The 13,767-nt window shown below is 44.9% G+C and overlaps 2 protein-coding genes across 4 annotated transcripts; one reads left to right on the plus strand and one right to left on the minus strand.

Moving 5' to 3' along the window:
- Positions 1 to 423: 423 nt before the first annotated feature.
- On the plus strand, positions 424 to 3,685 carry LOC128879483 (collagen alpha-2(I) chain-like). Of its 3 annotated transcripts, XR_008457645.1 has the most exons (4): positions 425 to 718; positions 1,536 to 1,849; positions 1,919 to 2,154; positions 2,225 to 2,815. XR_008457645.1 is itself a non-coding variant. In XM_054128660.1 (3 exons), the coding sequence occupies exons 1-3, from the start codon at positions 517 to 519 to the stop codon at positions 3,312 to 3,314; spliced, it is 687 nt and encodes a 228-aa protein (XP_053984635.1). In that variant the 5' UTR covers positions 424 to 516; the 3' UTR covers positions 3,315 to 3,685. The 3 variants fall into 3 exon arrangements, 2 of the variants coding, with proteins under 2 accessions (XP_053984635.1, XP_053984636.1); XM_054128660.1 differs by lacking the exons at positions 1,919 to 2,154; positions 2,225 to 2,815 and adding an exon at positions 3,144 to 3,685 and having other exon boundaries at positions 424 to 718; XM_054128661.1 differs by having other exon boundaries at positions 1,919 to 2,815.
- A 4,591-nt stretch (positions 3,686 to 8,276) lies between these two features.
- On the minus strand, positions 8,277 to 13,767 carry LOC128879275 (insulin-like growth factor I). Its single transcript, XM_054128262.1, has 3 exons — positions 12,924 to 13,767; positions 8,959 to 9,211; positions 8,277 to 8,417 (listed from the first exon to the last, which is right to left on the minus strand). The coding sequence occupies exons 1-3, from the start codon at positions 13,256 to 13,258 to the stop codon at positions 8,349 to 8,351; spliced, it is 657 nt and encodes a 218-aa protein (XP_053984237.1). The 5' UTR covers positions 13,259 to 13,767; the 3' UTR covers positions 8,277 to 8,348.

The raw sequence follows: 13,767 nt of genomic DNA on the forward strand, positions 1-13,767 counted from the left end.
GTTCCCCAACTAATACCAACTCAATTAATACCAAAGACTCACGTCAAACCAACGGAGACTCGCGTCAAACACAGATCCAATTTCGTCCACATCTGTCCCAACTCGGATCAATCTAGCGCGTTCGAAACACAGGAAGCACTCCGTGTTCGACCCAGAAAATTCGCCCCGAGTCGAAGTGAATCCCCCTTTCTCCTGACGCTGCAAACCTTGGCAAACAGTTTCGTGTCGCATGACAAAACAGTACGATATCAACTTCACCTGTCATCGTTAGCAGTCGAATCCGACTATCCGGCATTTTTCGATGCGATAAGAATCCGCATCAAATATGTTACAAACGTGACGACCTTGCAAACAATCCCGATTGTGCGAACGGGCCAGCGACACGTTCCGTCGGATAACAGCGGGATTTAAAATGCGAAGGATCGGTGGACGTCTTGAGTAGCACAAGGACCATCTCATCGTCGATATCGTCGCGTTTTAAATAGCTGGCAACCTCTTTTCGTTAACTAGCGCGTTATGGATCGTGTGCGGCAAACAATACGCGTCGCGCTTTTCGCTGCGATGCTAGTCGCGGTGCTGGACGTCTCCTTAGGAGACTCGCGGATACCCTTGACGTGCAAGAACATCGCCAGGGACGCCATCATCAACAGCTGCAAGGGGCCCAGGAGCAAACGATCCGTTCAGGAGCAAAGACCGTTGGTCCGAACGTTGACCATAGGTGAGTTGGGATGTGTTTGTTAGAGTTGGATACAGGCGAGCAGTTGACGTATTCGGGGTTAGGGTACTCCTGATGAGGAATTTGTTCGTTAGATTTAGATAGGGAGCTGAGAAAGCGAGTGATTGGAGTTTTAATAGTTGCCAGTACGTTTGACAGAGTTGGATTGAGAATAGAAAATGTTGACGAACTGTTTAGAATACTAGTTAGGGTACTCTTGATGAGGAATTTGTTCGTCAGATTTGGATGGGGAGCTGAGAAAGCGAGTGATTGAAGTTTTAATAGTTGGAGTACGTTTGACAGAGTTGGATTAAGAGTAGAATATATACTTTTGGAGTATTCCTAGTTAGGGTATGATGGGAATTCGTTCGTTAGAGACTGGTGAGATGTGTGGTGAGAGTAAGCAACCATTTGGGACCTCAGTGGTTGGGATACGTTTGGTACAGTTTGATTAGGAGTAAGGCATAGACGAGTTAGATCAAGAGTGGAATGTAAACGGCGTGTTAAAGTATTCGTTCGTTAAAGATGGGTGAGAGTTGTGCTGAAAATAAGCAACCAGTTGGAGTCTCAGTAGTTGGGATACGTTTGATACAGTTTGATTAAGAGTAAAGTATAAACGATTCGGATTGAGAGTAGGATATAGGTAAGCAGTTGAGGTATTTGTTCTTTAGAGATGGGTGAGAATAAACAATCAGTTTTAGCCTCAGTAGTTGGGATACGTTTCATATAGTTTGATCAAGAGTAAGATGCATGTAGCAACGCATGTGAGCAACGCATGTAGAGTGTCAGGAGGTTAGTGACCGAGCAATCTGTCTTTCAGATGGGTTAGATTCGCCAGCGGAGCCTGCCACCACTCAACAGAAGCGGCAATGGAGAACTGAGATACTGCCAACTGGAATGATAGGACCGATGGGGCAGTTGGGACCGATGGGGCCGATGGGGCCGATGGGGCCAATGGGGCCGATGGGACCGATGGGACCGTACTCTATTGGAGCAACGGACAACACCTACCACAACATGGGATTCAGTTCTCCCGGCCTGCAGATCCAAACTGACGAGGGCGCCAGTATGACGAGTCAGATGATGGGTCCAACGACTAGTTTCGCACCCTTTCCCGGAAGATATAGATATTCTGTAAGTATACAGTGTCCTTTCGTATTAACAATCTGGTTAATTGATTCAATAAAGAGAATAATATTATAGGGGGACAGAGTTAGGTACCAAGATGGCGACTTGAGTAATATGGAGATACAAGTACCTTATGCACGTACATATTGGATTAAAACGTTGGATTATTAATGTTAGGATACGACTGCTGGTCTGTACGCCCTTTCACACTGCAAGTTTTAATTCGACTGTTTCGATTCATCCATGTTTGGCTGTAGTTGTAGAATTAAGGAAGTAGCGGAAGAAAAATTGTTTAAAAAGGGCTCTTAATGGTAAAAATCTCAAATCGATCGATGGCAACTTTCAGTTGGAACAAGTTCTCAAAGTATGTGTATTTTTCAGCTTTATGAAAACGAGTAGCGCCCTTAAGTGACTGCTCGATGCCACTCCCACCACTGTGAATCACGCAAGGGACGACTCTTCCTCCTACAACAGTGCTGTCCACGGATTTGATCATTCGTGGTTTGCACGACGTTATCAGTCGAAGTTCGTTTATCCGGTGACAGAGAACAGAGGATACTCTGTTGATTCCGGAATATACTATGGACGACAAGGAGGAGTCGACCTTCAAGTTTACACAAAGAAGCGAGAAACAGAGTGGTGGGGGATACCTGTTTAGTGGCCTCGAGCAGTCAATCGATCGTCATTCGAGAAACGAACTATATATTCGCGCTTATGTTACGTAGAAAATATTACGTAACATAACATAACATCGACTACGTTAAATTGTTGAGTTGAAAGATGGGTTGAAAGAGTGAATTGAAACTGTTTGTTTTTAAGTACTGACCAGTTTGATAGCATTATAATAGCCAGTAGTAAAACTTGTTTGAAAATGTTTGGGATATAATGGTGGTGTGCTTAATCATACGATGTAACAAAATATTTAAAAAAAGAATAATAAAATTTCGTTTTGCGTAACATTCAAAAATATAAGACGAAGTTAAATGTTACTACCCTGTATTAATAAAGTATCTTTGGATTAAGATTGACCATAAGTTTGTTAAAAAAGTGGCATCTGAAATAAGTGGATATCAAATATTTCATATATAAAGATTCGAACAAATCTTTCGAAGGAATGCAATCTTGTCAGGTTTATGAGTAGAAGAAGAAAGAAAGTAATTGCATTTCTGCACGAAACAGATAACGGTATAGACGTAACCGGAGTGTCAGAGATAATTTGCATTCTATAAATTCTCCATGCTAAAAATAATCGAACTATTCACTTTTCAATTTGTTAATCTTTATTTTTGTTAAATTCAAGCTAAGCTTCGAAGACCTCGAAGAGCTTCACGAGGAGGTCGGCGAGAGGTTCGTGAGGAATTCCAAGGATTTGAACAAGAAAATATTTCTGAAAGTTGCTGCGAAGTGTTGTCCAAACGTGAAGCTGTGCATGGACGATCCGAGCCAAGTCCCGTGCATGGGATTTCCCTGACGGGGCACGCGAACGTCGCTGTCGAGTTTCGAACGAAAACCGCAGCCAATATCTAAAGCTTTAATATCTAAACTTTTTAGAGAATGGGTCTTCCATCGCTAGTACTTAAATATTCGAGCGTGTTTGAAGAATCCTCGAAGAAATAAAGGACACATTGCATCGACGCACTTACCCTGACATCCCGCAAAAATTTCGTTAGAGATAACTAAATAAAATTGGATTACGACAGTGCTGGACGTTATTCCAGCAAATTTTTATTCGAATAGCGTACGAATTAACGTTACCCGACTCAGTCGCGATTCGGGCCGAATTACCAGCTCGAGGCTTATTGTTAGATAGATAAACATTCGAATAAATAGCTCACGCTCTCATTCTTTGTTTACACGAAATTGATCCAATATCTGTTTACAACGCGATTAATGAATATTGCTCGTTCAGCCCTGATAATTTCTCCGGCATCGTAAACGTAAACACTTCTTCGAATTCCCCAGGAACTCGTGCGATGTTAGCAATAATCATTTTCGTTTTCAAACAAGCTGATACAATTATCTGTGACCTTGCAGTTTGTCTAAAATAGTAAGAAATATTAAAAGGATAGTGGTCCGATGCGAAACTACAGAAAAGGAAAATAGAAAATGGCAGACAAAATACAACTTGTCAAGGAACAAATAGAAGAAAGTCATTTCCACGAAATACAATTAAATGACGGAGAAAACATTTTTTTAAAAACAGATCCGTACATAAGGCGATCGAAGTGTTTTAATATTCTTCGAGTAAATTTGCTTGAGCATCCCGGGGGGGGCAAACATTGATCCACAAAATGTGAACATGCCTCGCGCGCACTCTAGCGGGGCCCGCGGAAGTCCACGTCGACGGTAGCGCCGTCTATGTTCTACCCCCACCACTTACGCACGTAAACTAACCTATATTGTACATGTGAATAGGATGGTATCGGGAAAATGAAACGCTACGGACTCTATTCGTCTCCTTCTCCATATATACAAAGTTTATCTGCTACTAAATATTTATTAACAGACTTCTTTCAAAGCGGGAGTTGTCAAAACGTGCGATTGCAAAGTATACATGTACCCGCCCACAAAAGGGATGAAAAGGACGAAATATAATATTAAACTCGAGTCGGCTGGGCGATGTAAGAACGAAAGTTGTATATGTGTAAAAGGAGACGAATAGAGTCAATGCCGTTTTATTTTCCCGAAGCTGTCCGATTTACGTTTCTATATTCCAATCCACGTTGTCGTGGATTAAAACATAGGCGGCGCCACAGTCGGCGCGGGCCTAATCTGGCTTCTCTGGCCTCGAATCATCTACAAGCCCAAACGGCATCATCTTCATCTGAAAGTGCACTTGCACGTACCGCCAGAGACGATGTCCCGTAGTGGGTTTGCTACTATCATCCAATTTACAAGCGAACCGTGTGCAGCGGTTAATGGCTGTCAGTGTAATGGGCTACTTGTAAGTAGCGATGGGCTCGAAGCGTCCGGCCCACGCGAGCATAAATAGAGAATTCAAGTATCGAATAAGAAAAGAACCGAGCGGGCTTTAAATAGAAACATTTATTCGAAATGAATTTATTCGACGAATGAAGATACTTTCGACGATGAATTTTTTTGATTGATTTCAGTTTCGATTGAGAAAATTGAGGATACGTTTGAATCAAAATAGATACGGTTGTCTATTAATGATTTTATGTATACCGAAATGTATTATATTTTGATATGGCAGCGATGGATGTTCAACATGAAAATCAACATTTCAAGTAGCAACAGATCCGAAGTGCTCGTCACGAAATACTTCAATAAACAGTGAATTCTCCTAGATTCGACGTGGCTTGCTACTGATTGCCAGTTGAAAAGACGAAGATTCTATTATCGTGCTCGCTTCTTGTGCACGAGTATCGTCTAACACGTTGATGTCAACGTGACCTGTTAATAATTAAATCTGCCAGAAGATGCACTGTTCAGGAACCAACTTCCAACAAGGAAACTTGGATCATTTCTTGAATGCGAAACAAAAAGAAAAAAAGAAAAGCAAAAAGAAATTTCAATGAAAAGAGAGACTATAAAAATTATAGTAGATACTGGAAATAATAACGAGGTTTAATCGTTGTCTAGTATTATGTATTAAAAAAAAATCAACATATTTATTAGTCGTAATCCTTTACGACAAAGGGTGTCACACCGACGCCATTGAAAGTTTCTTGTAACATTCCAAAGACGCCACTACGGCGCCACGTCGTTATCGTTCGTTATGTAATGATATTACTTTGATTATGACAGCGTTAGATGTTTGCGAATTTGTTATCCTAACGCTCGTTATACGCGACTCTCACAGTGAAATAAATTATTGGTATTTGTACCGTCCCATACATAGAAAGGCCTCCTTTCATGAAAATTGCTTAGACTCGACGATATTAGTTCCTCGTTTAATTTAATTAACGAGCCGTCCCGCTTTTACTATTTATTTATTTCACCGAACGGCCTTGCTCATCCTTATTTTCTATAAATATCCGCATAGTACGACATTAATTATATTAATAAACCGATAACCTAAAAAATCGAGATCAAAGAACTCGAAGCGCCTCGGGGATCCACGTTTCGACCACGTTTTTATCGGATGATAAACGATAATCGTTACTTCTATTCATAATTTTCATTTTATTTCGCTTCTTGCAACAAATGTGGCACAAGCGAGAATGAAAACACGATGTATCGTGGAGAAAGCAGGGTGAAAGGGCGAGGTTCAGCGAGTTGTCGTTTTGCAACCTAACCTTAATTATGTTTTCAGTATGTTACATCAATATTATGGTATATCCGGCGACTAATTATATAGAGTGCGAAAGGTTACCTTAACTGCCAGTTCAATTCGTCTATGTATTTAAGAAAACAAGAAGTATAAACTATGACATAGTGCTACAACAAACTGTATGTTAATATTATTCCGAAAAGAATTTTAATTTTTCTTTAATCGAAGAAGATATTAAAATCGAAATAATTAATGTTACGGAACATTTGTTTAAAAATTCTTTTGTATTATCATCGAAAATTGATTATTAGTGGATTTTAGAGCAATTTATCGAAAAACTTTGATCCCATCGCTACTGACATGCCGGTGGTTACGCAAGACCGACACGTGTTCGTTGCAAATCGCTGATCGTGTCTTCAACCGCCCCCTCCTCCCCTACCCCTGATCCCCCGCCCGCCCCTCAATCGGTACACCAGGACAGGAAGGAAAAACAAGACGACCAAGTAGCAGTTCAATCGGTATAAATACTCATTTATCCTTAACAGAGGTGGAATACAGACTACAGCAAATGTTCGAAAGCGCTTGTGGTAAATATACAACATATATAGATACATTACACATACGTGCACGCGTATGCAGACAATACAAACGTTGAGATAATCTCTGGCGACCGTGTTCGTTTCTTTCTCTCGACGGAACGCGAAATTATCGACCGAAGAAAGAAAGATCAGTCCTCAAAGGAGTTACGACCCGAACTGGGTCAGACAAATAAAACGCTATTGGACACCGTCCACATTCTAATCGCTCGCGATACAAATTGAAGACAGGCGAAATTTTTCATTGGATCATCGTTTCAAACGACCGACCCGCGGATTTTCACGCAAACGAAGTTAAATAAAATTCCAAAGTAAAACATTTTCTATTTAGGTTCAATTATTGCTGGTACATTTGCATGAAGATCCGCGGTCTACAAATGACGAGCAAAACTCGGAAATATATTTACAGTACGAAACAGCAGACGAATAATAAATTTCAAACAAATATCGCGAACGAAGCTTCGATCGTCATCTGTCGTTCGAATCGAATTTTGCCCTACGCTCGAGACTGACATTTCATTCCTCGAAATACATTCCCCGACAGGTTTTCTCTCAGTCCGGGGGTTGGTACGGTTGCCCGATGCTTCCGGCCGAATCGCCCTTAGTGACTAGTTCCGTTAGCACTAACGTTAAAAAATAATTCATCGATTTAATACTAGTGAGATCATCGTTCGACAAAGGAGCTAAAAATCATCGGCAACCGGAAGAGGAAGGAGCCCTCGCGGCTTCTTGAGCTCTTGCGATGGTTCGATTACATACACACGTGTTTATAAAAAAAAAAAAGACGAACAAAAAATATATATACATACATACAGACGTACATGAACGTACAGTACAACCTCGATAATTGCGCGATGTTAAAAACAAAGAACGGCGATCTAATAATAGTTGATAGTAACGATACGTCGATCTTCACTGGATTACCCAAATACATGTAACTAAGGAGGATCTACTGTACGTGCATTCGACACTTATTTAAGTCTTTCTCTAAGAGATCGCGCGACTAATATCAAGCCCGATCGTTCGAATTTCGTTCTCGGATCGGTTTCTGTCGCAAAACTCGACGCAACTGCGACTCATTCAATAGAAAAAAAAAAGAAATGATAATATACATATACAGGTATGTAATATACATATATATGTATACGAAACGACCAGTCTCTCACCCGTTCGATCGACGAAGGGTCGTCCTCGAAGCGAGTTATTCGGAGGCGTACCTCTGTGGTCGCTGGCAGGCTGTAATCGAGCTACGAGTCGACGGTACCCGTCGACTATAATAATGGTTCTAGCGTCGTTCTTTCTGGCTCGGTCCGAGCAAAAAGCATGTCATCTTCGTCTCGAGTTACTGTCCCGTGGATTCGAGGGGAGGATGAAGCTGCTCGTCTCACAAACCGTGAATACAACGACCAATTATCACTCTTTTATGGGACTAGACGTCTTACTGATTGGTTGCATCCATTTCCAGCTGTCTCCTCTTCACCGGTATTCTTGGTGTCGCGCCTCAGCTGGATCCTCGTTTCATCTTCCTCCGTCTTCTCCGTCTTCTTCGTCTCCCATCGACGGATCTGCTCGAAGAGCCACGAAGCTTGGGAAACGAGAGTTCCGCGATAACAACGTTGATTCGACTCCAACGTTCCTGGGCTGTTCTCTTCTCGCCTGACCGGGACTGCGTGTCTTACGGGAACGGCGAACCCTTGGACTCCCCGTTCTCCGGCGTTCCGTCAACTGGCGCCTTGTCTGGTACCTGAAACGAAGGAAAGGGCGTCGTTAGTCAGGTTGGTGGTAGCGAGATACCAGTGATGAGGATGGCAACTTTGAGGGGCTGTGTACGTCCCTCTAGTTGGATCAAAGTTAATCAGCAGCTGAAGGCTGCCTTTTCTGCTCTATGTGAGCCTAGGAACGCCATTTTTGTGACGTGGTAACCTGTTTGCTTTATAGGCAGAGGACCTGGGTGGTAGGGGTAGGTTAGGGTAAATTAACCCTTTGCACTCGAGGCCTTTCTTTCTGGTATCTACTAGCAACTCGAGATGCTTTCTTAGTATTCTATTGCCACAAATGCTATGCTTAATCAGGTCACCTTTACCTTGTCGACAACCATTTTATCCACACTTTGAGTTCCAAAGAAATTAAACAAATATTATTGTTGGCCGATTTACTGCGTCAAACCTAGTGGCGACCGAGAGTCACCTCTCGAGTGCAAAGGGTTAATTTGGACTCAATGAAGTTTAGCTCGAGGTTCAAGGGCCGTCATGGTTGATGACAGAGTAGATTATCAATGTAAGTACCTTGCCAAGACGACGACGCCTCTGCCGTCGATGTCGGCCGCCGCGATGCCTCCTCGCCGAGACCTTTCCATCGCAGCCAACGCAGTCGTCGTGGTACGTGTTAGTTCCTTTCTTCCTGGTCCCCTTCAACCCGTGGATGTTACACTTGATCGTGCCGGTGACGTTGTTGGTGTCCGATCTCGATATCTCCTCCGACGACGTTTCCGGCCTCCCAGAGGAATACGGTAAATTTACTATCCAGACCGAGTTATCTCTAGAAAAAGAGAAAAGGAAATGTTCGATTAGCACATGGTTCACGTGGACACCGGGATGGGCCAAGCATCGCACTCTAGTCGAATCTGATGATTAGAAGCAGTGAGCAGTGATTAGAAGCAGTGAGCAGTGATTAGAAGCAGTGAGAAAAAGAGAGAGAGAGAGAGAGAGAGAGAGAGAGAGAGAGAGAGAGAGAGAGAGAGAGAGAGAGAGAGAGAGAGAGAAAGAGTTGAAGGAAGTGGTACTAACCTAATAACAAACTACAGGTTAATTTGATAGGCACCTGAGTGGTAGGGGTTACAAGGAGTTGCTACGAAGTAGGGTTATGTCTATTTGCGTTGGGGAACAGATACGAGCTCGTGGAAGGAGTACAGGTGCTACTGGTATTGGTTTGTTTACTGCTCTAGTGAGCAGTTTAAATGGACACCTGAGTGGGTCAAGCAATGCAAAGAACGCGAGCAGAGGAATAGAGCTACCCCAACAGCAAAGCCATGCACACAACTTCTACAGCTTATACTTATAATTACAGGGGAACCTCGAGAGTTCCTGATAAGCCAGTGAGAGGATCCAACGAGCGCGGAAGGAGAATAGGGACCAGGAGTATCTCTGGTCAGACCGTCGGCCGCGCAATCTACTGCGCGCAGCTAACTCGAGTTCCACTTAATTCATGGTGCCTCGCAGGTCTGCTCTCTTGAGCTTTGACCCGTAACTCTTTGGCTGCCTATCAAATAGACCAGCAATCATCAGCCAACGTGATTGCTTCAAGTGGTTGGCCTAGCACCTAACCCCTAATCTGTCCGGGCCTGTTCCAGACCTATCCACGATAATCTGCTTACGGATCTCAGAGATTGATTTTCGACGCTAACGAATTGTCGCTGTTGCAAAATACGCGAGACTAACTCAGAAAATCGCAGGCTAACCTGTTAATATTGCGTCGAGCGAAGAAAGGTAGAGGATGCGTCAACAATGATAACGATACGGTAGCTGAGAGATCTTCCGAAGTAAACGACGCGGTTTACTCGAGACTATCTCTAACAGATAGCGGACTATGTCAAGGGTTGGACCTCTTAGGTTAAAGAGGTCTGTTTCTTTTAGGACACGATACAAATTGACCTGTCAATGTTTACTGACGTGTGAATCTAAACTTCATTAGGAGTACCTATCTACCGAAGTTTATAGGCTAGGAACTTTACCTACCTGTGTCTTTTCCGTACCTGTGTCATCGTTCTACAGAGAATTCTAACCTCAAACATTATGAGTTAATAAAATTATCTTCATCAAAGCCCTTGCTTATTAATCGTGCTACCCAGTTGAGCTCTTGGCAGCTTCTATCTCATTCTAAACGGTTTTGTGTGGGCTAAGTGGAAGCACGCGATACCGTCAGATCTTATCTTCGAGTATCAATTACTGGTGTCCAAGCCGAAAGACACACGCGTCCCCGTCTAGACGAGGGCCGACAAGCGCAAATAGAGGGACGAGTGGAGGTCTATAGATTCTTCAGCGGCGGTGTACAAATAACACGTTATCAACGGGAACAAGTGCGCTTGTTGATGTTTACCACCGACGACCAAATATGGAACTGCGAATCGCGTGTATCGAGTACCATTCCTATCTGGAGTAAACAGCAACGAAACCGATACCTGAGATCGTCCAGGAGGGAGACAATAAAAAAGAGTTGAAAACAAACTCTTCTACTTGTATACTTCATAAAACTTAATTAATTGCCATTATCGTAATTCTGAAAGGCTATATAAAGGCGAAGGATATATAGTATCACGAAAAACTGTATAAAGTTGCGAATTAATTTCGTCGAGAATTCAGTAAATACAGAAGCGTACATTAACACTATGGCGTCCGGTGACACCACCGTGGTGCGATGCGAAAACTATCGGGCAAATGCCAGTGGCACCACTGCGGTGCCATGCGAAAACTATCAATCAGTCCTACCGGCGGACGCCATAGTGTTAACTAAAATTTGTTCCAGCGTTTCGCAAACATTAAGGCGAGAATCGTACCTAAAAGAAACTTCGACTAAGTGCCCAATCGAGTCAAATTCCGAGAATCGGCCGCATTAAAATTGCGCGAAAAGTAAAGATGGCGTACTCGCGCGATTTCGTGAAAGACGCATAAACGAAAGGAGGATAGAAAGGAGAAAAAACAAGGCGACGCGAGAGATAGCCCGACGGATCGTCCTAGTACTTCGGACTAACCTTCCTGCTGAGGCCACTTCGCGCAACCGTGAACTTTAGGAAAAGCGACAGAGATTATCGTCGTGCCGCTGATAAAGCGTTGCGCGGACCGCTCTCTCTCGTTCGCCCGCGCGCTGTTCCGGTTTTCTGTTCCGTCGCGTTCGTGCACCGCAATTGACCGACAGCCACGGTTAATAACACGCTTGCTGGTGTAAACCACCTACTATCGACGAGGTAAAAGTCCACTCCGACTCTTCTATCGACCAGCACCGAAGAATAACAACATGTTGATTGCAGGGATCAGCTTGCTGGCCGCGGTTCGAGGAGCGGTGTACCATAACGGGTGTACCAGCGGCTAAACGGAATCTGCGAAGAGCTAGGGACGAGAGCTTCCGGATGACGAAGGGTCAGGACCGTCGGTGAGCACCCGAGGAATCGTCACACCGAGGAACTCATCGTCAACAGCCTCGTAAACTAAGTAGAGCCCATGGTTAGGTCTGGGTTAGGTCTGGGTTAGAACCCATGGTTAGGGATGGAAGAACCCAGTCCTTCGGTTGAGGTCTGGATGTCCCACGACTGAACATCAGCGAAGAAACAGAGAATGGTACCGAGACCTGGTGCACTGCTCAGGTATCTCAAAGTCAAAATAGAGGGCCCTCGACCTAACCAACGCGATGCTCTGTACAGCTGACATTTGGATCTAGTATCTCCAAGTCAACATCGAGTACTCTCAACCTATCAAAGTAGTACCACACTTTGGTATCCTAAAGTCGAAAATCTACCCGTAACTCAAACAGTCGATCTCTATGATTGGACCTGGCCTGTCCAGGTGTCACCATCGACCGCAGCCAATCCTGGACCCGGACCACTGTCCGGGCATCCCAAATTCTACTTCCTCTAAACTTTAAACGAAACCAGCTATCAGATCGACGCGCTAGACCGCGTTACGCAACCGCCTGTGTTTTGACGAGCCAGTCTCCGATCGCGATCCGAACCAGTCGGTCGCGGGTTAACCTCTCATGCGCGTAATTGTAGTCCAGAGATGGAAAAAACCAGGCGAAGGATCGTGAGCTCCGCATAACAACGAGTCGTCCAAGTTGACTAGCGATTAAATCAGCCTTGGTCCGCGGGCTCGGTAATAGGTGACCATTATCCGAAGCGGAGTATCGCGACGGATCGAAAAGCGTGCCCGGTCTCCCGGAACGAGACTGCTCGCGACTGGAAGAGTCGTCGAGAGGGTTAACAGAGTTACAGAGAGAGTTAAGGGAACTTAATCAGCAACCAGATCAGCGACGACCTTTCAATTTCACCTCCCGGGATGTTCACTCGTGTCGAGAGAAAGCGCGAAGTCCACTGACGAGACCTTCCTTCAATCGCGCCGCGGTTCGAGGTCGTTACAGGAAAATTAGGTATCCCAAGGGGATCCTGAAGCGAGCTCGTGCAGGATAGCGCAACTAGAGTGTGGTAGGTGAAGCACCGAAAGCAAATACCAAAGAAAAAATGGAGAAACTAACATCCACTCACAAGGCGCCTACGGGGCTGTCCGTGTCCTGCTTGCAGTACTGTTGCAGGTGCGAGAACGAGCACTGACGGTAGCAGCACTCCTCCACCAGTCCTGGTTCCATCGAGTCCTGGGGATCCGCTTCTGCGCTGTAGGAGAACGGCTCGTTGTACCCGCGATCCTTACACGCCAGCGCTAAAGCATCGCTGAGGCTCTTGGAGCACAGTCTGAGCAGCGATCTCTTGTAAGGGACGCCGCTGACGGTGTCCAGGAGCGCCAGGAGGATCAGGCCTATCAGGACCATCCTCCCCGTTCTCGTTCTTCTTGACGTCATCGTTCCGCACCCTGGTCTCGACATTTCTGACGCTCGGCCGTGTTAACTCGACACTGAATGTCCACGATGCGACGGATTCGCGCGCGGTACACACGGGGATTTTCGCTTCTGCCAAGTGATCACGGTTGAACCGCTGACTGCGGCATTCTCCAGCCACGTGTCCTCGAGCTTCCCACCGCGATGGACCAAACGGTCTCGAGTGGTTCCGGTCCAGGTGCCTATCCTGGTCCCTATTAATCCTATTTAACAGTCTTTGGCTCTCAGCGTGGATTCCCTCGCGGAATTTCTTCAGAAACGGTCTGAAGTTCGGGTTGTCTGGTCTCCGATCTCTTCGACTGTCACTTGTGGTAGGTGTTCGCGGATCTCGTGTGTTGCTGGTAGGTAGGTGTTGCGATCGACTGTCGTGGCCGACGGCGGTGGTTGAAAGACGGATGGCGGTGTCCGAGTTGTTTCTGAAGAGACCTCCGCTGGTACCGAGTTTCTCGGTGCCACTGGTACCGGCTTGCCTCGCCACGCGGTTCTTGTTCCACATT

This window comes from Hylaeus volcanicus, chromosome 7, assembly GCF_026283585.1.
Source record: "Hylaeus volcanicus isolate JK05 chromosome 7, UHH_iyHylVolc1.0_haploid, whole genome shotgun sequence".
Lineage (NCBI taxonomy): Eukaryota > Metazoa > Arthropoda > Insecta > Hymenoptera > Colletidae > Hylaeus > Hylaeus volcanicus.